Here is a 21,522-nt window from a genome sequence, read left to right on the forward strand (position 1 = left end):
TGGAGATAAAGTTTACTTGTCTACCAAATTTCTTCACTCTCATCAGCTCTCAAAGAAATTGGGACCTAAATTATTTTCTATTGTCAAAATCATTAATTCTCAGTTCAACTGCAACTTCCACACAATCTAAAAAGAATTCACCGTTTTTCATTGTAGCTTACTGACACCTGCTCATGAATCACTTCATTGGCACCCTGTTTTGCCTCCTCCACCTCCCATCATGGTGCAGGGAGAACACCACTTTGAACTTCAAGAAATCCTTGATGTTCGCAGACACTGTGGATCCTTGCAATACCTGATCAGGTGGAAACATTTTCCTGATCATGAATGGGCCTACAGCCATCACGTTAATGCTCCTGCCTTAATCTGTAAATTCCCTGCTAAATACCCTGACAAACCTGCTCCTTTGCCCTTTCTCCCCTTTATACTCTTCACATGTAACAATTGCCTTCATGAAGTATGTTGTGTTATTCTCCTCTCTGCTTTACTAATAATTTTTCTAGTTTTTAATTTTTTTCAGGTGGGCAGTATGTCATGCTCCTGGATCAAATGTTCTCAGAACAATTGATTGGACTCGCATGCATGTTTCAACACACACGTTTTAGTCTTGCGAGTCGGAGGCATGGGAGGGGGAACATCATTGGAGTGTGAAATCATTTTCCTTGGACTATCTTGTAATGCCAAGGTCATTTGAGAGGAGCTGTTGAAGACAGCTGCAGATTCTTACACTAACAGGCACAAGAAGGAGGGGTACATACTGAGATAGGGAGTAGGGGGGGGAATTTGAATTCACTGAAGATGTTTAATGGGGGAAAAGCACAGGCTTTTCCATTTGCAACTTTTTCCTTTGTACTGAATGCTGCACACCATTAAAGAGAATTCTAAGTAAATGCTTATAAGTTGGATTTAATGGGAAGTTGAGTGTTCTAGTCATCACACATGGATCTAACACACAGGTAGCAGAACTCAACAACAAGGACCCTATCCACTCCCTCAGGAGTAACCAAATTGAACTCAGCCTGGATTCTTGGAGAAGACCGAGCTACTGTCATCTCCATAGAATCAGCACAAACCAGATATACTACCTCTCATATGCCTGTTCTTTTGAAAAAGGTGTTCCTATCAAGTCCCAAATACCGAATGGCATTCCTTGCAATAATGATGAGAGGGATGGAAGACTTTCTAGTTTTATGAGAAGCTATTTTTGTAAATTAACATTTTTAGCTTAAATTCTGAAGTTTAACATCTTTAGGCATGCTGTGAACCATGAAAAAAAGAAAAAGAAAAGAACTCTTGCAAGCAAAGGAGTTATACTTTATTCAGTTCCAGATTACATTCACACTGACATACGTATCCATTGACCTCATCATACAGTAGTTATGCGTAAGAGCTACTGTTTTAGCTGGCTCATAAGCAGCCTAGAAATAACTGAACAAGTAAATGAAAAATTAGACTGAGGTTATTCTAGAGTCCCACCTGCCCCACGTTCTTTTTAAAGATCCCTTTACGTTGAAACTTGTCATTTTTATTCATGAGAATGCCTTGGCCCCACACTAACCCTACTGGCATTTTACAAAAAGTGGTGGAAGTTGGTTGCAGCCCAGCGGTTGCATCCAGGAACAAGGGAAAAAAAGACAAGGTGGCAGAGGAAGAGATGGGCAGCAACCTCACCTGCTCTCTTCCTGGTCAGCGGCAGTGCTGTGATTCCCCTGCCAGGCATAGCAAGCTGACTCACCTCTGACTGTCCCCTTGTGAGACGGTCATCGCTCATGGACAAGATTCCAAATACCCACTAGTCCAAAAGTTTGCTAAACCGTTATATGAATTTTAGCAAAGAATTAGAACTTGCTAAAATATAACCTAACAAAAAACATTCATTGGTCCTTTAATCACAGTTAATCAGAATACCACTCTCTTCTTAGGAAAATATAGCAGCAAGAGAATGGCAATAGTAAAATTATAGGTTATGAATTCCATAGGAATACCACATGATCACATTTACATAAATGCTCAGACAGGATGTGCGTTAACCATGATTTGCTAAAAAGCTAAGAATGAGCTAGTAAGTCCTACTCAGATGTAGAGTAATCATAAAGTTGTTCGATTTCCACATTTTCTCAATTTCTTTTCCTACAATGTTTATTCCTATAAAAAAATCCAGAAATAAATTAGGATTCTGGATTTGCCCCAAGAAGCCATGGCTAAAACAACCAGCAATCATAACCCACCAGAGTTTCAAATTGTGTTTCTTTTTACAAAAATAAACCCAGGTTTTCTTGGGGCGTATTTACCTAACCACATTATGGATTTGTAGTTATACTGTATGTGAACCAGGATATTCTGAACTTCATAAATGTATGTCTCTTATATCCTAACACTGCATCAATACCCTCTGCTTGAATTTGAAGATAGTAGGTATCTTCTAAGATGATCTGAGAATTCAGTGTTGAGTTGCAGCCTGTTCTAAAGTGAAGCTCCACAGCACCACCAAGATTATAGAAATAAATAGTGGAGGAACAGTACGAGTAATAGTTGTTCCCAAAAGCACGTCTGGGTTAAAATATTTTAAACACCTGAAAATGCTAGTAATCAAGTAATCATTCTCCCTTTGTGCAAAACAAATATTCAGAAACAAGAAGTCATGTTTTTTGTTCATCCATCTCTTCTAACTACAGCCTCTTTCTGCTGACCAAAGAACAAATGTTAAATGAGATCTTGCATGAAAATACTGCCTTGTGGAACTCTATAAAGTTGTAGTGTTTTTCCCAACTCGTAGAGAGAGTGGAAGGGGAAAAAATAGAGGAGACATTTTTTACAACACTTTTAACCTTACCGAGACTTCCTCTCACCATATTCTGGAGTTAATACTGGGTGATTGCCAGTCTCCCAGTTCGTTTTGAGCAGGTCTACAAGGAGGATGTTCTGGGAGCCAAATCATGCCCAAAACTTCCTTGCAGTTTGAGTGTGTGTGTGAATGTGAGGGTGGAACTTGAAAGTGACCTTCATTTCTCTCAGTGCCTTTGTGAAGCTGAAAAAATGGCAACATATGTATTTTAATCAAGGCTTCATTATACCCCAATATTTCCGCTGCATTTGCCATTCTGAAGCTTCTTACAATAAGAGTACAATAATTCTTACAATGGCTTTAAATTAAATAGACTATAACAATCCCCATTCCTATTCAAGATCAAAACCCAGTCCCACAACTTCCCTACCCGTAAATAAATGTCCCATGATTTACATGTGGACAAACAGCAATGAAACATTTTGAAAAGATGGAAAATGGAAAAGGTAAGTAATTGCAACTCCAGGCACTAGTTTCCAAAACCATCCTTCTATATTTTTTTTGTTCTCCATGAATAAGTCACAAAAATGTGCTGCAAATCTGATGCAAAAGAACCCCTCTCTTAGGTTAATTTTTTTTCCAGTCATGTTTTTTTTCCTCTTCATTTTACTGTTTCTCACAGTTAAAATGTGAGCTTCCCAGTTGTCTGAGAGTTGGGTGGCCTCTGAAACTAATAAAGTACAATAAACATGCACTATGTAAAGATACATAAATGGGGGGGGGTGCAGTGGTATTTAAGGCAGGGAACAAAATTTGTATCCAAGGTAGCAATGAGCTACCAATATTCTTGAGCATCAACTTTGTTACATCTTGTGACTTTTATTATAAAAATGTATTAAACTAAAACTGTATCTATAAAGCCACAAAGCAAGACATGTTTACATCACTGCGACTGGACTGGCTTGGGGTAAAGATCAGCACTAGATGGCATAGCTCTAGCTGCAATATTCAAATAAAATTTCACTGAATTTTATTTACAAAGTAGCTGCCACTCAGAGATGTAAAATAAAAATACCCCATGAACATAACATTAAGGCCCTGATTTTATTTAAAAGTGGCAGAACAAAAGATAGTTAAGACCTGAGATTTAAGTATTTCCTCACAGACAGAATTGCCCTAAGAGTATAAGAAGTTGTCCATGTGGGACTAATTGTTCTTCCATGAAAAAACTTGTCAAAATCCCATGAAAGCAAGCTACTGTTGAAGAGATTGCGCAGCATCGCCACAAAGTGGGGAAGCTGGAAGTTAACTTTTCCAGGATAGAAACGTTCTTCGGTGACTGTTTTGCATAGGGAAGGTAATTCGGAGTCTTCCTCCAGTCCAATCTGTGATACAGCACCTCCTCTAATTTTATGACTAGAGGTTTAGAGGGCACTTTGGAAACCTTGCCGAGCAGCTTTTTACTCCAGAACTGGCAAGCCATTTGCCTGAAGAAGCAAACCCTGCACTAAGAGGGCTGCCATGAAAACAGACCTGTATTGTAAGAGGAAAAGTCACTGCACCCCTCAGGTCCTTTGGACATGCTAACTGCTTAACACTTCATGCCTCAATCAGCGCTCAGATCTGAATTTGCATAGTGAAATGAATCAGTGACCTCGCTCAGATAATCCAGCTCCTTTTTTGACTACATACCAACTCTAGTTACAACTATTTCCTCTCCAACCACAAGCAAGTTAATAAATATCTTGGTTAAAATGCAAAAAAATCCCATGTAAAAAATGGAATTTAGGCCATTTCACTTTTGTTTTTCCCATTTCCCAGTGTATTAGAAAGGTTGGGTTCTTGTTCTTCACTTGATTTTCCCTTGGGGTCAAAATGACCCATTTCCTGGATTTCTGGAGGCATCTTCTTCTTGGCAAATGCCTGGTTGATTTCAGCAAGTGTTTTCTTTTTTGTTTCAGGTAGGACAAAAAAAAGGAAAGTGGCTCCAGCAAGACAGATGACAGCAAAAACCAGGAAACAGTATGTCTGCAAACCTTTCTGAAAACACAAAGCAAAATAAAACCTGCATTATTATGATCTGTACCACGTATCAAGGTATCAAGCTGATCTCTGACTAAGAATATACAAGCATTAGGCCAAGAACGCCTTCCTTTGATCAAGCAGACACTTGCCACTGCCAGCATTTCATAACACTTTGAAGCTGAGCACTGCATTTTGAACTCCCCATGTTACGAACAACAAAACCTGTAGAAAATCATCCAGCTAGAGCTATTTTGGACTATTTGTACTCATTCTTAGCCTATGGTTCACACCATATTCTGTTATTATTATTACAGTTGATCGCACAGTCAGCCAGATATTTAGACTGCATTTGGCATTTTTAAAATAATAATAATTATTATTATTATTCCTGCCTTTTTAATATATACCTCAAGGTGGCAAACATCCCTAATTCTCCTGCCGCCAGTTTTCCCCACTACAGCCACCCCGTGAGGTGGGCTGGGCTGAGAGGGAGGGACTGGCCCAAAATCACCCAGCCAGCTTTCGTGCCTAAGACAGGACTAGAACTCTCCGTCTCCTGGTCTCTAGGCCAGCATCTACACCACATCAAACTGGCTTCATAAAATTGATATTTCCATTAATTTTAATTGTTTAGAACCATCACCTGAAATCTTAACTTGATGTTCTGAACATCCTCCAAACCCCGCCTTCCCATTCATCAGTTGTCCTCCTTTTGCTGACTGGTAAGGGCATCAAGCGGAGGGAGTTAACTAATCCTAATTTATACCTAAAATAAGCCAAATAAATCCCCTGTAAGCTGTACCCCAAAATAAAAGAACTAAGAAATAAAAAGGAAAAACTGAATAGGCAGTTAGAGTTAGATTCTGCCCACCTGCTGAAGGTCCCCACCTATATACAGCAATGCTTTGGAGGAGGGAGCCTTCAAGAAACCTGTTAAGACATGGCTTTTCCAGAAAACCTTTGGAAACTGATTTTGCTCTGAATGCAATATAACACCTGGGAATTCGTTGAACCTATCATTTGCCTTTTACTGTTCATTATTGTACTTATTATATATTTTAATATTATATATATAATATTTTAATATATTTACTATGTACTCTATATTATTTGCACATCAAGGGTGTAGAAATCTTACAAATAATAAATTACATATTAGAACAAAAGATAATGAAGTCACAGTTCAAATAATTTTCCATGGGGAAAAAAATCAAAATCCTAATTATTTTATTTATTTAGTATTAAATTTATGTCACTGCCCATCTCCCCCAATGGGGGACTCTGGGCGGTTTACAGTAGAATAACACTAAAAACATAGCCATCTAAATTACCATTAAGATATAAATAAAATAAATGAAAAATCCAAGTGGAGATGGAACACAATCACTAAGAGGTGCTATGGCACTAGCCATCCCCAGGTGGAGCTATCGCTCTCCCCTTCCCAAGCAAGGCGGCAGAACCAGGTCTTCAGTTTCTTCTGGAAGTCCGAGAGCGAGGAGACCCGTCTCACCTCCAGGGGCAGGATATTCCAAAGGGTGGGCGCCACTGCACAGAAGGCTCACCTCCTGGACCCCGCTAGATGAAATTCCTTCACTGATGGGGTCTGTAGCATGCCCTCCCTGCCTGACCAGGTGGGGCGGGTTGATGTTATGAGGATGAGACAGTCCCTCAGATACCCTGGTCCCATGCCATGTAGGGCTTTAAAGGTCATAACCAACACCTTGAATTGGACCCGGAAGCAAACTGGTACCTAATGCAGTGGTGTCGCATAATAGTGGTGTCACATGGGCTGATTTTACAGCACCGGTAACTGTCGCACAGCCGCATTCTGGACCAGCTGAAGCTTCCGAATACTCTTCAAGGGTAGCCCCATGTAGAGCGCATTGCAATCGTCTATATGGGAGATGACAAGGGCATGAGTGACTGTTCGGAGGGCATCTCGGTCCAGGAATGGGCGTAGCTGGCGCACCACCTGAAGATGTGCAAAGGCCCTCCTGGCTGCGACTGCCAGCTGCTCTTCAAGGAGTCGCGAGTCCAGGAGGACCCCCAGTGCCAACCCATCCAGAACCAAAGATGACAACTTCCTGGAACCCGAGGGGCCATCAATCCACAGCCACTCTGTCTTATCAGGGTTCAGTTGAAGCCTGTTGTTCCCCATCCAGACCCCCACAGCCCCCAGGCACTTGGAAAGGGTGGAGACCACATCACTTACTTCACCCAGGATGGAGATATATAACTGAGTATCATCAGCATACTGATGGTACCTCATCCTGTGGTGACGGATGATCTCGCCCAGTGGTTTCATGTAGATGTTAAATAGGAGAGGAGAGAGTACCAAACCCTGCGGCACCCCACAGTGGAGGGGCCGAGGACCGGATCTCTCCTCTCCTATCACCACCGATTGGGAACGGCCCTGGAGGAAGGAGGTGAACCAGCACAAAACTACACAGCCCACCCCTAACCCCCTGAGCCACCCCAAAAGGATAACATGGTCAATTATTATATCTAATAGATATTTTATTATATCTTATATTATCTATTTGTTTTTCTTTTTCTTTATTATTATATTTATTTTATATATATTTATTATAATTATATTATAATAATAATATAATAATTATAATAGGCTATTATATCTAACAGATAATTATATCTAACTTCCACCAGTCCGTAGACTGCAGCATTATTCCTCTGGTTTGCAGCTCTGCTTGCTTGGCTTTGAGCCAGCCTGAAATAGATGCCCCCGTTCCTGACATGAAAGGTGGTGGTGGTGATGATGGAGCCACCCCATTCACCTGACACGGAAACCCAACTGAGGAACCTGTATGTTCCCAGATTCTGATGGTCTCTCCCCACTACCTAGTTCAACCGTTTGAGAGTGATAGACAGATCAACCATAGGTCTTCCTTTAACCCCTTTCCATCTGAAACTCTTTTAGGAGGAAGTTTCTCTGTTTCACCTGAAAGGCTTTTGACACCCAAGTGAGCACGTTGGATTGGGCTCAGAGAACCAGCTGACACTCTTTTAACATGGGTGGAAAGATGGGCCATCCCTTAAGGGATCTAGACTATCAACCAGGTCACGCTGCCCTCCTTTATCAGGGCAACTAAGGCCATCTCTCTGCCAGGATCAAGAAGGTCAGTAAAAGTGTTTGCAGTTCCAAACTTGCTGGAAGTCTTCTCACATCAGTACCACCAGTCTGGTGGTGTTCCAATCTCATCATGACCTGCTTTGAACGAAACACAGATTGGAACACTTCCTGAATAGTTGGAACACTTTAGGTAACGTTGGAACAGGCTATTTCAAACTCAGAAATTAGGCGTTTGGAGCCTGAAACAATTCAAATTCAAAATGTTTTGGGCACCAGTAAAATTTAACACATGGTACTTTTATTTGGAGAGAAAAACCACCCACTGGTGAGGAAAGGTGATCAACCGTAAAGTTTTTCCCTTCCTCCTTCTCCTGCACACAGCCATATGCAAACCAAAGAAGACTCCTGTCCCAGTCATACGAGGGGGAAGAGAGAGTAGAGGCAAGGGAGGTGGTAGATCTTCTCTCTTGCAGTACAGGAAACTGGTCAAAGGAAGTGCACAAGTCTCATCTGCACTGCCGTTGCTCTGGCAAGTATGGCCAATGGGCCAAATTTTCCACATCATGCCAGTAAGAAAGGGTAACTGGGTAGGCAGATATGTAATTATTTCCCCAAGTAACAACCACTTTCTCTTACTGACTTTTGTTCTCCCTCCCAGGTGGTTCCCTTAGAGGAGATGTATTCAGAGGAGCTCTTTCAGAAGAATGCAAGTTCTGATAGAAGGGATATCTAGTAGGGATAGCCAATTAGGATGGAAAGCTGGGAGAACTGGGCAATGATCTGCAGGAGCGTACTATGCAGCTAAATTGGTCATTGTGCCCTTTTGCATCTGCTGGGCAGAGGAGCAAAAGATGACTCTCAACTCACATTGACTGGGGAAGCTGTTCTAGTGGGATGTCTGCCTGCCTTGGCAGAAACTAGAAGAGCTCTTTCCCAAATGCGTATAGAATTGCTAGCAGGTCCATTTTAAAGGGTCCAATCTTAGTTGCATTGTTTGCTTATATCAATATCTTTATTTTTAAAAAATAAACCATGCCAATTCAAGAATTAAAAATCTTCAGTTTATGGTAAAAATATGGCTGTTTGCATGCTACTCTTATCTCTGTAATTTAATGTATTAAATTAACCCATGTTCTGGACTGTAAACTAACAACATTGCTTGAGTTGATAACAATACACTGAGTTGATTAGTTTCGGTTTCAGTGTTTCATGAAAACGCAATCATGAACATGTGTGCAATATTGGGTTGCTGACTCTGTCCCCAAGCAGTCCCACAAAGATCTGGCTCACCAGCCCAATCTCCTTGGTTGCTGTCAGAGAACTACATCAATCCCTATCTCCTGTTCGGTGCCCCCATACCTTTGGCCTCCGCATAGTGTACTACCTTATGCTGGCACTGGGCACTGCTCTTCACTCCAAGCTTGTGTGTGATGGCCAAAATTATAGCATGAGGGTTCCAAGATTTAAAGGTTCCTGTCAACCTCTTGTCTGACTGGAGGATGCTGCAGAATTCCTCTGAGTTCATCAGTCCTTGGAGTTGCTGGAGCATGGCATGACCTGACCTGGAGCCAAGAATTTCAGTGGCTCCAAGAAGAAGTTGATCAGCACCAACTGTAATATAATATCGCAGTGATGCCTGGCCAGTGGGCCCTGTACACCAAAATCCCATGGCTTGGCCCACTCATGAATGCTTATCTTTTGTTAATTCCAACAGCAGATATTTGTATCTCACTTTATCCCCAGGTCCTGAATCATCTGGTACTTCTCTGATGGAAGGTTTTGCACTTGATGCTCTAGTGGAAATGGCTGTGATCTTCTGGCATATATTCAAGCCCAGATGGCACGGAAGTAGGCAACATTCTTACTCAGATCCAGAATGCTTTTCACAATGAGTTTACATTAATCAATAATGCAAATTCAACCTCATTAACAGCCACCCTAATTCTGGCTGTCATCTAGTGGCTATGTGAAGTCACCAATGACCTACCTTTAGAGTTTAAACCATAGTCACACAATTCTGGGCTGCTGCAGAAAAAGCACTGTATCAATATGAAGCCTGTTTCCCCCTCTACTCTGCATTCATGAGACCTATATGATTCTGGGCACATTTCCATAATGATATTGATAGGTTCTAACAGCTTCAGAGGAGGATAGCAAAGATGACAAAGAATTCTAAATCTGAAGAATTCTGTATCGGATTGTTTTTATCTTCTGCACTACCAAGAGTTGCTATAAGTTGGGTGGCCTTTATAAAATAAATAAATTTATAAAAAACAAAACAAAACAGGATATTCACCCTAGATGAGAAAAGACTGAGGGGGTACATATTAGTGTTCAGGTACAAAAAAGGGTGCCATAGGAAAGTTGGCCAGAACTATTGTCCATGGTTGCAGAAACTAGGCTGAGAAATAAGGGGTGCAAGTTGGAGTTACCTAAGCTTAATTTAAATGTAAGGAAAAGCTTCCTGAGGGCAAGATCTGCACAAGCTTCCTACGAAGCTTGTGGGTTCTCACTTTTTGGATGTTTTAGGAGGAGGCTCAGTCCTTGAGTGTTTTATGCAAATTGGCACTTTTTTACATCAAGTTGCCTCAAAACAGGAACAGACCAACATGCTCTGTATCTGCTCAGAACCTTATCTTTTCCCATATATTTTTCAATTAACTCTTCTAAGTGGTTGTTTTTTTAAGTTGCCCTATAGTTTTATTTTTATGTCCTCCACCACTGATGTTTTGCATGTAATGACTTAAAAGTTAAAAATAATTTTTACAATCTCTTTTTAAATAAAAAAAAATTAAAACAATTTAAAATTAAATTTTATTCTATTTACTGTATCTCTTATGAGACTGGTCTATCTCCAGGAGGGACTAATTTCCCTAGCCACACAGTTCAACACTATAGGGCCAAGAGGTGGTCCTATGAATTTATTTCCTTTTTATTGTCCCGCCCCTTTTTTTACTTGGCAGTAAGACACACAGGATGAAGGATCCCCAACTCACAAGCCAGGAAGATGCCAGGTAAAGGTAGGAGGTAGAACTAAGTATACAACCCCAGAGGACTGGCAATGAAGAATGGTTCAGGTCTCCAACCTTTCATCCAACAGGCTCAGCCCTGCTCTATGATTATATATACAAATTTATTTATTTATTTGATTTTATTTTTATCCCGTCTTTAATTTTTTTATAAATAACTCAAGGTGAGGAACATCCCTAGTACTCCTTCCCTCTCCAGCTACATCAGAACTTCCCCCACAACAACAACCCTGTGAGGTGGGTTGGGATGAGAGAGAATGACAGGCCCAAGATCACCCAGCTGGCTTTCAGGCCTAAGGCGGGAATAGAATTTTCAGTCTCCTTATTAAAGTCTCCTTTAAATTATGAATTAAAACCAGAAATTCAAGTGACCCAAAAAATAGAATAGTGCTCAAAACTAGTAATAATAATCAAATAGCAGTGGGAAGGATAATATAGATTAAACTTATTTTTTAAATATTATATTTTAGAAAAATAAGATTGGAAGACTATGCTGAGAAAGGAAAAGGGGCAAGCAATAAAGGTAAGATTTGAGGGCAGGACTATCAGTTGCCCCTTTCCCCTCCCCAGAATGGCATTTTTACATTAAGCATAGACCCCCTTCCCCCATTTGAGGAACATTTTCCAGTATCCTGAAGAGAAAATTTGTTGTTTGCATAATACTGCTTATCCTGAAAGGAAATAGTATCAAGGGCATGTATGCATAAGTTTTATATTATCTTAAGTAACAAAAGCAAAAATGGTGTTTTGGGCACATGAAGGTCATAAATACTGGAATGTCTGTAATTCAAAATGTAATCTTCTGTTATTTCTCTCCAGTTTATTTCTCTATACCAAATGTCATACCAGGGGAAGTCTTCTTGATTTTATATACTTCATATATATAAAAAAATCATTTTCAGTTTTTTAAAACAATCAAATGTTTTTAAAGACTAAAAAAAAGATACTCTAAACAGATCAAGAGAGGTTCATGTGCATCCCACCACAAACCTTATTTTGCCCTTTTAAAAATTTTTTGGTGCCTTCTGGAATTCAGAGCCCATACCTGAATGAAAGGGAAAAGGAGTCCAACCACAAAGTTGCAGAGCCAGTTGGTGATACCAGCAATCATAAACGCTGCTGGCCTCTGAGACTGCGGGAAGAACTCTGCGGTGAGGATGAACGGGATCCCACCTGCATGGGAGAGACCAAGGTGAGCTGTTCCATAAACCTGTTCCTGGTAAGAGAAACGGAGGCCCGAAGCTTATTCATGCCACGGACCTATTGCTCAAGGACACTCAGGGAAGCGGGCTTCACAGCCCTCTGCAGGGGCCCTCCTCTTCCCTTGGTGGTGGTTTCAAGCAACCCACAAAGCCACCCGCTTCCTGCAGCAGCTTCCTAGCTAATATTGTAAAGCAGTCAAAGAGTGTGACTATGTTCTGACACCTATACTAGACGTTGCTCTTCGGCATTATTTAAGCACCCTCTTCCTCTCCATCATCTGGGGGCACTCTGTACCCACTACCACCCTTTCCTTGGGCAGGATCATACATTGACTCAGATGGCAAAAAGTCTGTTTGAGGTTGCAGCCTTCCGCCAGCAACATTTTCCTTCCTGGTGGGCCTCTGAAGCAGCTTTGCAGCCTCTATGGTCCCGGCAGAAAAGCCAGCTCCACTGGGCAGCCTCTGGGCATTACAGCTGCTGCAACCCCTTTTCCCAATAGGGCACTTTGTCTTTGGATGTTAAAAACAGAGAAGCTTTCTCTTCATTTCTAAGGAGAAGCACAGGAAGTTGTAGGATTTTCTGGGCATCCTTCACTTTTGCAGGAGGAACAATGGCAGCACTTGGGTGATAAAAGCAGCGCTTTCTCAGATAATGGTGTTTTAACCTTTAAAACATGCCCAATGTACTACTGTATGTTGATTTACAGCTACATCAGAACAAGAAAAGCTGCATAAGCAAGCACTGTAGTCAATCTGCAAATACCAAGACCTTCAATCAGCACACAAAGGCAACCAAAGTTCACTGCTTTACAGCAGACATCACTCAGACTACTACAGTTGTTATGCTGCAGGTTATCCGCTGCTCTGTCCAGGCGAACCGGCCAATCTCAGATGACAAAGGCACCTAGACGTCCAGCCCACCAAAGTCTCCTGCTAGACCCAAGACAGGGCTGCAGATGGAATTTGAGAGCTCTTGGCTCATGTCACCTTGCCTGTCCCATCAGCCAATATAACATAATTAATTCCCCCCATTGCATTTATAGCCCATCTTTTCGCTACAGAATTGAAGTGGGTTATGCGGGGGTCTTCGCATTTATTCCAGCAAAGGAGATGAGAGTGAATATAGAGTCACTTCAATCAATCTGCATTTTGATTTCAAAATGTAAAACAGAAGTGGCATTAATTCTTTTGGATGCAGAGAAAGCTTTTGACAATCTTAACTGGCCCTTTTTGTTCAAAGTTTTAGAGAATATGGACTTTGGAGAGAATTTTATAAAATGGGTAAAATCGATATAGACACTACAGAAAGCACAAATCATCGTTAATGGAGATTAAAACTCCATATGAGACTCAAAAGGTTGTCCATTATCCCCGCTTTTGGTTATATTGGTTTTGGAAGTTTTGAACAGAGATGTAAGGCAAAATGAAGGGATAATTGGTGTAAAAATTAAAAAGAGGCTATAAATTGAGAGTCTTTGCAGACGACCTTGTGTTGGTGTTGGAGAATCCACTGAAAGGGATAGAATTACTAATGAGAAAATTAAAAGAATTTGGTGCATAGCTGGTTTTAAGATTAATGAACAAAAGACAAAGACGTTAACAAAAAATATGAAGATATCAGATCAAACAGAACTGATGAACAAAACAGGTTTTAAATTGAGAAAAAAGTAAAATATTTAGGTGTTAGTCTGACAAATATGAATTCTATGTTGTTTCAAAATAATTATGTTAAAATGTTAAAATTAAAAAAAAACATGGTAAGATGGGAGAAATTATATCTGTCATTGCTGGGAAGAATTTCTGTGATAAAAATTAATGTTTTACATAGAATGTTATTTTTGTTTCAGACAATATCTATTTTGAAAAGAGATTTACCTTTACCCAATGGCAGACAGACATATCTAAATTTATTTGGCAAGGTAAAAAACCATGAGTTAAACACAAGGTGTTTCAAGATGCTAAAGAAAGAAGAGGTTTAGCTTTACCCAATTTGAAACTGTATTTTGCTGCTTGCTATTTGGTTTGGATGAAAGAGTGTGTGATGCTGAGAAATAGAAGGTTATTGGACTTAGAAGACCACGATTTGAGATTTGGGTGGCACGGCTACTTATGGTATGATAAAGTTAAGGTTGGGGACGTGGTGGCGCTGCGCATTAAACCGCTGAGCTGCTGAGCTTGCCGATCGGAAGATCGGCGGTTCAAATCCGCGTGACGGGATGAGCTCCCGTTGCTAGTCCCAGCTCCTGCCAACCTAGCAGTTCAAAAACATGCAAATGTGAGTCGATTAATAGGTACTGCTTCAGCGGGCAGGTAATGGCGTTCCGTTTAGTCATGCCGGCCACTTGACCACGGAAGTGTCTACAGACAAACGCCGGCTCTTTGGCTTTGAAACGGAGATGAGCACCGCCCCCTAGAGTCGGACACGACTGGACTTAATGTCAAGGGAAACCTTTACCTTTACCTTACTAAAGTTAAGGTTAATGTAGATTAACCAAGAAGGGACTTTTTATCATCTTTGGTGGATATGTAAAAAAGCTAAAAAATTTTGGGAGCAGTTAGTTTTAATTTGATCCAGGACAGAATGACTTACTCTTCTTGCAATCTATGGTGCTCTTAAAATCCCTAACTGAAGATGTTTTAGCTTCTTGATTTTCTTAGTGTATGCATAGTTATAAATTACCAATAGAAAGATCACTGGTTTAATTCTGGTTGGTTATCACTGAAAATTCCTTCTCATTCATTTTCTTGTCTAAAGTTGTCATAGTTTTGCTCCCAAGGATGAATTTCCTCTTAACTTCTTCTCCACATTGTCCAGTTTTATTATTTGAGCCCAATGAAACAAAACAATCTACAACCTTTACTCATTCTCCATCAACTATAAATCCCCCAAGAATGCAGATTGAAATTACCTTCATCTTCCTGATATTTAACATTAACCTGGATTTTTTCACTTTCTATTTTTATAATGACCACTTCTAAGTCTTCTTTACTTTTAGCTAAGCAGGTGGTATGATCTGCCTATCTTAAATTCTGTTTTGACCTCCAATTTTGATCCCCGCTATCATCTCTTCCAATCCTATCATTCTTGTAATTATAAATCTTTGTCTCACTTCCATTTCTATTTTGAACCATTCCAGTTCTCCAAATTCAGTGTTTACCTGAGATTCTTGGTCATTGAAGGAAATCTTCAGAATAATAATCAGATGTTGTCATACATTTATTTTAGCCTTAATATTTTTTCACATTCTGGGGAGATCCACCAAAATGTAGATGAATATAATTTTTAAATCTGTGGGTCAGCTTCTCGGTCAATATCGTTCTAGCACTTTTTGTAAGTATGTCATTACAAGTTTCCAGTCTTTAGCTCTCTCCAGTCTCAGCTTTTTTGGAAACTGAATTGCTGTTCAGAACTCTTTGGTACTCTAGTATAAAAAGCTTTGTAATGTACAATACATGATATAATAGGCTCAGTTACAATGGCAAGGGGTGCAGCACTGGGAGGCCTGAAAGACTGATCATCCTAGAGAAGGTCTATCTATGTGATCACCACAAGTTGACATTGACTCAACAGCACATAATAACCAAATCATAATAATTATAATACAAGATACAGCATTCTTATATTTAATAATGCCGCACAGCATATCATTCATAGGCACATGTCATCTAATGGTTGAGAAGCATTTCCTTCTCAACCACCCCAATATATCTATTATCACCTGGGTAACATACTAAGTTATACTGTCACAGAGATTTTTTATTTCCTGTTTTATCCCTTATCCCACCCTGATCCACCTTTACAGGCTGTAGTCATCAGTATGTAGCCATTTAATTGTATCAGAAAAACCAACGCAGCTCTTTCAGTCGGAGCATCTTTGAAAAGTGGATCATTACCTGGTCCGATGCAAAATGAGGCAATTATTGCAAGAATGCAGACTATACTGAGATACCGAAACCAGATTGCTTGATCCTGAAAAATATATGGTAACATTAAAAATGCATTATTTTTATGTAAACCTAATTTATATGGTGCTTTTATTTTGCATTTTATTGTATTTTTTATTCAAATTGTACTTTTTTATTGTGATTCATTTTAAACCACCCAGAGAGCTTTGGCTATTGGGCAGTTAAAAAAAAAATGACACTAATCATCATAAATCAAATACAAAGAGATCCCCAGACTTCTTACAGACAGTGACAGCAACATTCACAGAGAGATACAAAGTCCAATTTGCTGATTCCCTGGCTTTTGAAGTTGGTATGCCATCTAATCCCATCTTAGAATAACATACTCCAATAATTAATAGACTGTATCACAGCTAGCACATAAACCCAAATCTATTACTGAGCTTAAGGGAACAGTAACAAAAACACTCTGTATAGGTTGACACTAATCCATCAGTGGAAGGCTTCCGAAGGGAGAGAGGATAGGCACTTGCTCTGTGTCTGCACCAGTGGGACAGCTCTCTGGTCCAGTGCCAGTCCAAGCTCTCCCCCCTGCCAGGCAGCTAAGCCTGAGAGGGTAGCTGTCTGAATCAGCCAAGGCCATACCTAACCCAGTCCCTGACCACCCAGCCACCTGCCTGCTCTTGCCCCTAATCCTTTGGTTCTCTGGTCATCCTTTGCTTCAGTCCTGTGCAGGACACCCATCCTAGGAACGTGCCAAGATTGTGAATTAAGAATTAATTAAGCTTTGCTATAAAGAACGGATTCCTGAGCCAAAGTTTTAATTCTATTATAGGTAGATATGTACTATCTGATGCCTTTTTTCTCCTTGTTATTCTTTTCAAGACTGAGCAGCATTCGGGAAGTGCTCTGATGCTTAAATGTCATAAAATAAGAATACGATAAAACCAATAACCACAAGTAGGAAGGGCCACAACTCACTAATAGAGCACCTCACATGCACGTTCAGGATCTGTACCACCAGGCCAAAAGGCTCTTAGGCAGACAGCTATGCAAAGCAGTCCCAGATCTTTGGAAAAGAGGAGCAAACACTCATGCCTCAAAGCAACTTTCTCTGCCTTCACTGTTGTGATCCTGGGATTATGCTTTAACCTTCGTGAAAGGAGATTGTATTTAAAACTGGAAATCAGGGCTGGTGAAGATATAGTTTAGAACCATGGTTTGTCACAATGGTTCTGAAACATTTCTATGTTTTTCAGTCTGCTATAACAAAACTGGGAAGGTATTATTGCAAAAACAATGAATACAGATAGGTATCAGGTAAAACACTTCATTGTTAGGCCTCAATCTGTCACACTACAAATCTTGCAAACCACCATAATGTTTTCAATGTAAAGTTTGAGCCGGCTTATTAAATCATTGACAAAAGGCAATTAGTATTTGTCCATTGCTCTATTTCAACGTTACACACGAAAGATCTTAAATTTGCTGCAGATAAGAATGATTAAAAAGAATACACGCTTAACACAGTTAACAGTAAGCGGATCAGTTGACCTGTACACACCTGTAGAGTCATACACACAGTAAGCATGATGAAGAAGAAAGCCATCAAAGCAAAGCCCCCGATCAGAAGAGGTCTGCGTCCAAGTCGTTCAATCACTAAACCCTGAAGAAAAAATAGATGGTTAATTAGCTCAGAGAACCGGTGGATGGATTCACCCTAAGACCCTAGTGGGACGGGACCATCCTTAGGCAGCTCTTTCCAACCACAGAGCCATGCTTTTTGCAAGGCAAATCAAGGGCAATTCCCATACATACAGTGATCACTGAACACTTAACTGCTCTCAGTTAAATGTATAAACTGCCTGTCTTCTAACTTTATAGGATACTTTATGTTCTTACCGCCATATTAGTGTCCTACTCTGTCCTTTTATTGTGCAGTACATTCCTCCTTGAGCTGAACCTGACTCCTAAAGCGAAGAGGTTCATTATTTATTTATATTTCAAATGTCTGTCACTGCCCATCTCCCCCAAAGGGGGACTCCGGGCTATTTACAACAAAATAAACAAATTAAAACCATAAACCATAAATTACGATACAGTCTATCATTATAGGTAAAGGTAAAGGTTTCCCTTGACGTAAAGTCCAGTCGTGTCCGACTCTAGGGGGCGGTGCTCATCTCCGTTTCAAAGCCTTGGAGCCGGCGTTGTCCATAGGACACTTCCGGGTCATGTGGCCAGCATGACTCACGGAACGCCGTTACCTTCCCGCCGAAGCGGTACCAATTAATCTACTCACATTTGCATGTTTTCGAACTGCTTGGTGTGCAGAAGCTGGGACGAGCAACGGGAGCTCACCCCGCCGCGCGGTTTCGAACCGCCGACCTTCCGATCGACAGCTCAGCGGTTTAACCCGCAGCGCCACCGCGTCCCTCTATCATTATAAGCAGATAAATATAAGATCCTTCTGGCAAAAAGCTCTCATTCAATGGGGAGGGGACTATGGCATTATGCACCTGGTTCAAAATTAGGATCTGCTTTGAGCTTCTCATCATTTCTAGTTCAGTGTGTCAGAGTGCCAACAACTAGGTATACATTTTCATAGCCAAACTTCTACTGTTCTGTACTGCAGAACATCACCAATTGCATGCTGTGGGGGTTGGGGGATAAACCAAAGGGGGTAATGCCTAGTAAGATTGTGCAAAACTTTGATTCAGAGTCAATTTGATCAAACCTCTTCTTTGAAGCAAGTCTGAATAACTAAATAACTTAGTCAGTGTGATACGTCAAATCTAACTGGATACATTACTCAGTAATTTAATGGGCTTTTACACTTTCACACTTTATCAAAAAGAATCAGATTTGTGAATAGAACTGATTTGATATTTGAATTCAACCCAACAAGTCTCAGATTCAAATGTACTGAATCAGATCACAAATCTGAACTGGAATTTGGTTTGCATGCTTGCAGTGGCTAAAACTAGGGAGTTTACAGTCAGCAGGAGACCTGAACAACTATTCCTATTACAAACCTTTAAAAAATACTATGAGCTTTTAAAATTTCTTCTTGCTTTTATACTCATAACCTCACATTCCATCTTCAGCTATGTTAACACCTATTCCAGTGTATATTAATACATTACTAGAACAACAATGTATTAGTAACAACACATACACATATTTTGTAAGAGAGGTGCTTAAGTAGATTTATTCCAATGATGTCTCATAGCATCAGTCAGAATGCTAAGGACTTTAGTTGCCAGGGCCAGCCACTCTACATGCAAAGACATACATGGCATTCTTGACATTCCGCAAATCGCAGCTTCATATGAAGTACCATGTATGTTTCTTCCTTCCAATAGCTTCAGTGCAGAAAATGAAGGCTTCAGCCACTTGTTTCCAAAACGTGGCTTTTTCAGGCAGTTCCCCATCAGTAACAGAAAAAGTCTGAATCTCCATATACGCTTGTCTTTAAGGAAAATATAGTTGAATGGCAGGTTTGACCACAAAATCTTCCAATGGGACAGGTTACAGATTTATCTAACCAAAATTTCAAGGGTAATCCTAAGTATGCTTTCTTGGAAGTTCCAGTATTCTTAGAATAGCCATTCCAATGATTTCAACAAGAAAATTACCAACGTACTTCACTTCAATTAAAGCCAAGACTTCTTACACACTTAACTTTAGTTCTACATATTTTAAAGATAAACCAGTTATTAGTAACTTCCATCTATTTTTTTTTCCATTGCTGGATTATGGAGTTCTTTTCCTCCTGCCACTTATAGTTCCATAAGTTAATTAGGTAAGTATTGGTCTATTTGAAAGCAAGATGAAAGAACTCCTAAGCTTGCAACTAAACATTAGCCACAATCACAGTTGTTTATCTGACTTTCCCTTTAGATTTTCAAAAAAGTAAAATCTTTGAGATGGGGAACTATGCCAGTTATTCACTCCAAAGTGTCATGCACACTTATGAGGCTATATTACATTTATGCACAATATTAGCATATTATTTTTCTAGACCAGCTATTTCATTCAGAATTTTCAAGTAATGTTCAAAGTTTTTATAAGATGCAATCCTTCTATTTCCTTATTACCAGATCAAAACTGAATAGGAAGGAAACTGAAAAAGATTTCATTCTGGATTGTGTGCTCATTATACATTCTTATAGATTATCCAACCATCGCACACTTACTGAGAAAACAGCAGCCAAAATCTCCACAGCTCCTGTGCTTAAGGTGACGTATGGAATCATTTCAGGACTTAGGCCAGCTCCCCTGAAAATGTCATTTGTGTAGAACCAAATCTGGAACAAGAAGCCGTCTTCCAGTTATTGGGTTCAAAAAAGTCATTCAGCCCTAATCGACTTCTAAGTCCTACATACATACATTTAATGATGGACTGGATAGGGAATGTAAACTATGTTTTGAACAACAACTGCACCTCAGTCCACTCCACAGTTCACACCCCCCCCCGATCTCAACAATTCAACAATTGTTGGACCTCTAAGTGCTAGTAAGGCTGTCAATAATTCACCTTAAAAACACCCAAGTGTTTAATACAGAAAGATACTAGTTAAAATCCTGACTTTTAGTACAAATTATTTAACGAATCTAATGAGAACTTGAGGAGGATGCCTGTATAGTGCTAAAGATCACATCTACCTGCTATAAAATGCAGGAATCTCTGCTCTTTAATAGATATTTTAAAGCTGACTCCCTGTGCCTTGTTCTTTCTGAAGAATAACATTATCAGCAGAAACCAGTTAGGAAATTCCTGAAAAGGCCATGCTTGGCAAAATTGCTAGTATTGTTTCTTGCTTTATTCCACTACCGAATCATTTGTAAGCAATTAGGGCTGTGAAGAGTTCCAGATCTGAAAGACTACATGATATTCAGGGTGCACACCACGTAGTATCTGTTGCGAACACCTGAAGCCAAATCGATGGCAAGTCTGCAAGCCCAGGATAAAACAAGTGGTTGAGAGTCAGCGTGAAGAATTTTGGATAGAGTGGAGGAGACCCAGGTTCAAATTCACTCTCAGCTATAAAAGCTCTCTCAGCCCAATCTACCACACAGGGTTGTTGTTGTGTGGAAAAATGGGAAGAGGGAACACTATTATGCTGTTTTGAGCTCCTGAAGCAAAGGATAGAAATCAAATAAACAAACAAAACACAGTTATTTTAAGGTGTTCTCAACAGAAGTTTCATGTATGCCAACATACACTCCTAATCATATTTTGTCCTTTTAATGTGGATCTCTGCATAGCCTATTATCTGGTTTAAGGAACTTATTGATAAAGGAATTTTATAAATGCAGAAATAATGTGCTACAGAAGCTATGAATCTTAGCCTGAACATACCTAGTATATTTTCCCCACGTCTTGGCCTGCAGGCACCCCCACATGTTGTCTTCAAACAGGTTCTAAGTTCTTTTCCATCTTTGAAAAATGGGGTTCTGGATAGGGTTGCACTACCCCAAACA

The 21,522-nt window shown here is 40.0% G+C and overlaps 1 protein-coding gene across 1 annotated transcript in view; it reads right to left on the reverse strand.

Annotated features, from left to right (window-relative positions):
- Window positions 1-1,297: 1,297 nt before the first annotated feature.
- SLC2A9 (solute carrier family 2 member 9) overlaps window positions 1,298-21,522 on the reverse strand; it is a 44,314-nt gene continuing 24,089 nt past the window's right edge. The window contains exons 8-12 of the mRNA XM_063310708.1: window positions 20,235-20,345; window positions 17,603-17,704; window positions 16,027-16,102; window positions 11,976-12,103; window positions 1,298-4,825 (exon numbers count right to left, since the gene is read on the reverse strand). Coding sequence (XP_063166778.1) covers window positions 4,571-4,825; window positions 11,976-12,103; window positions 16,027-16,102; window positions 17,603-17,704; window positions 20,235-20,345 — 672 coding nt within the window. The 3' untranslated portion in view covers window positions 1,298-4,570. The remainder of the gene's footprint in view (window positions 4,826-11,975; window positions 12,104-16,026; window positions 16,103-17,602; window positions 17,705-20,234; window positions 20,346-21,522) is intronic.

Source organism: Candoia aspera, chromosome 8, assembly GCF_035149785.1.
Source record: "Candoia aspera isolate rCanAsp1 chromosome 8, rCanAsp1.hap2, whole genome shotgun sequence".
NCBI lineage: Eukaryota > Metazoa > Chordata > Lepidosauria > Squamata > Boidae > Candoia > Candoia aspera.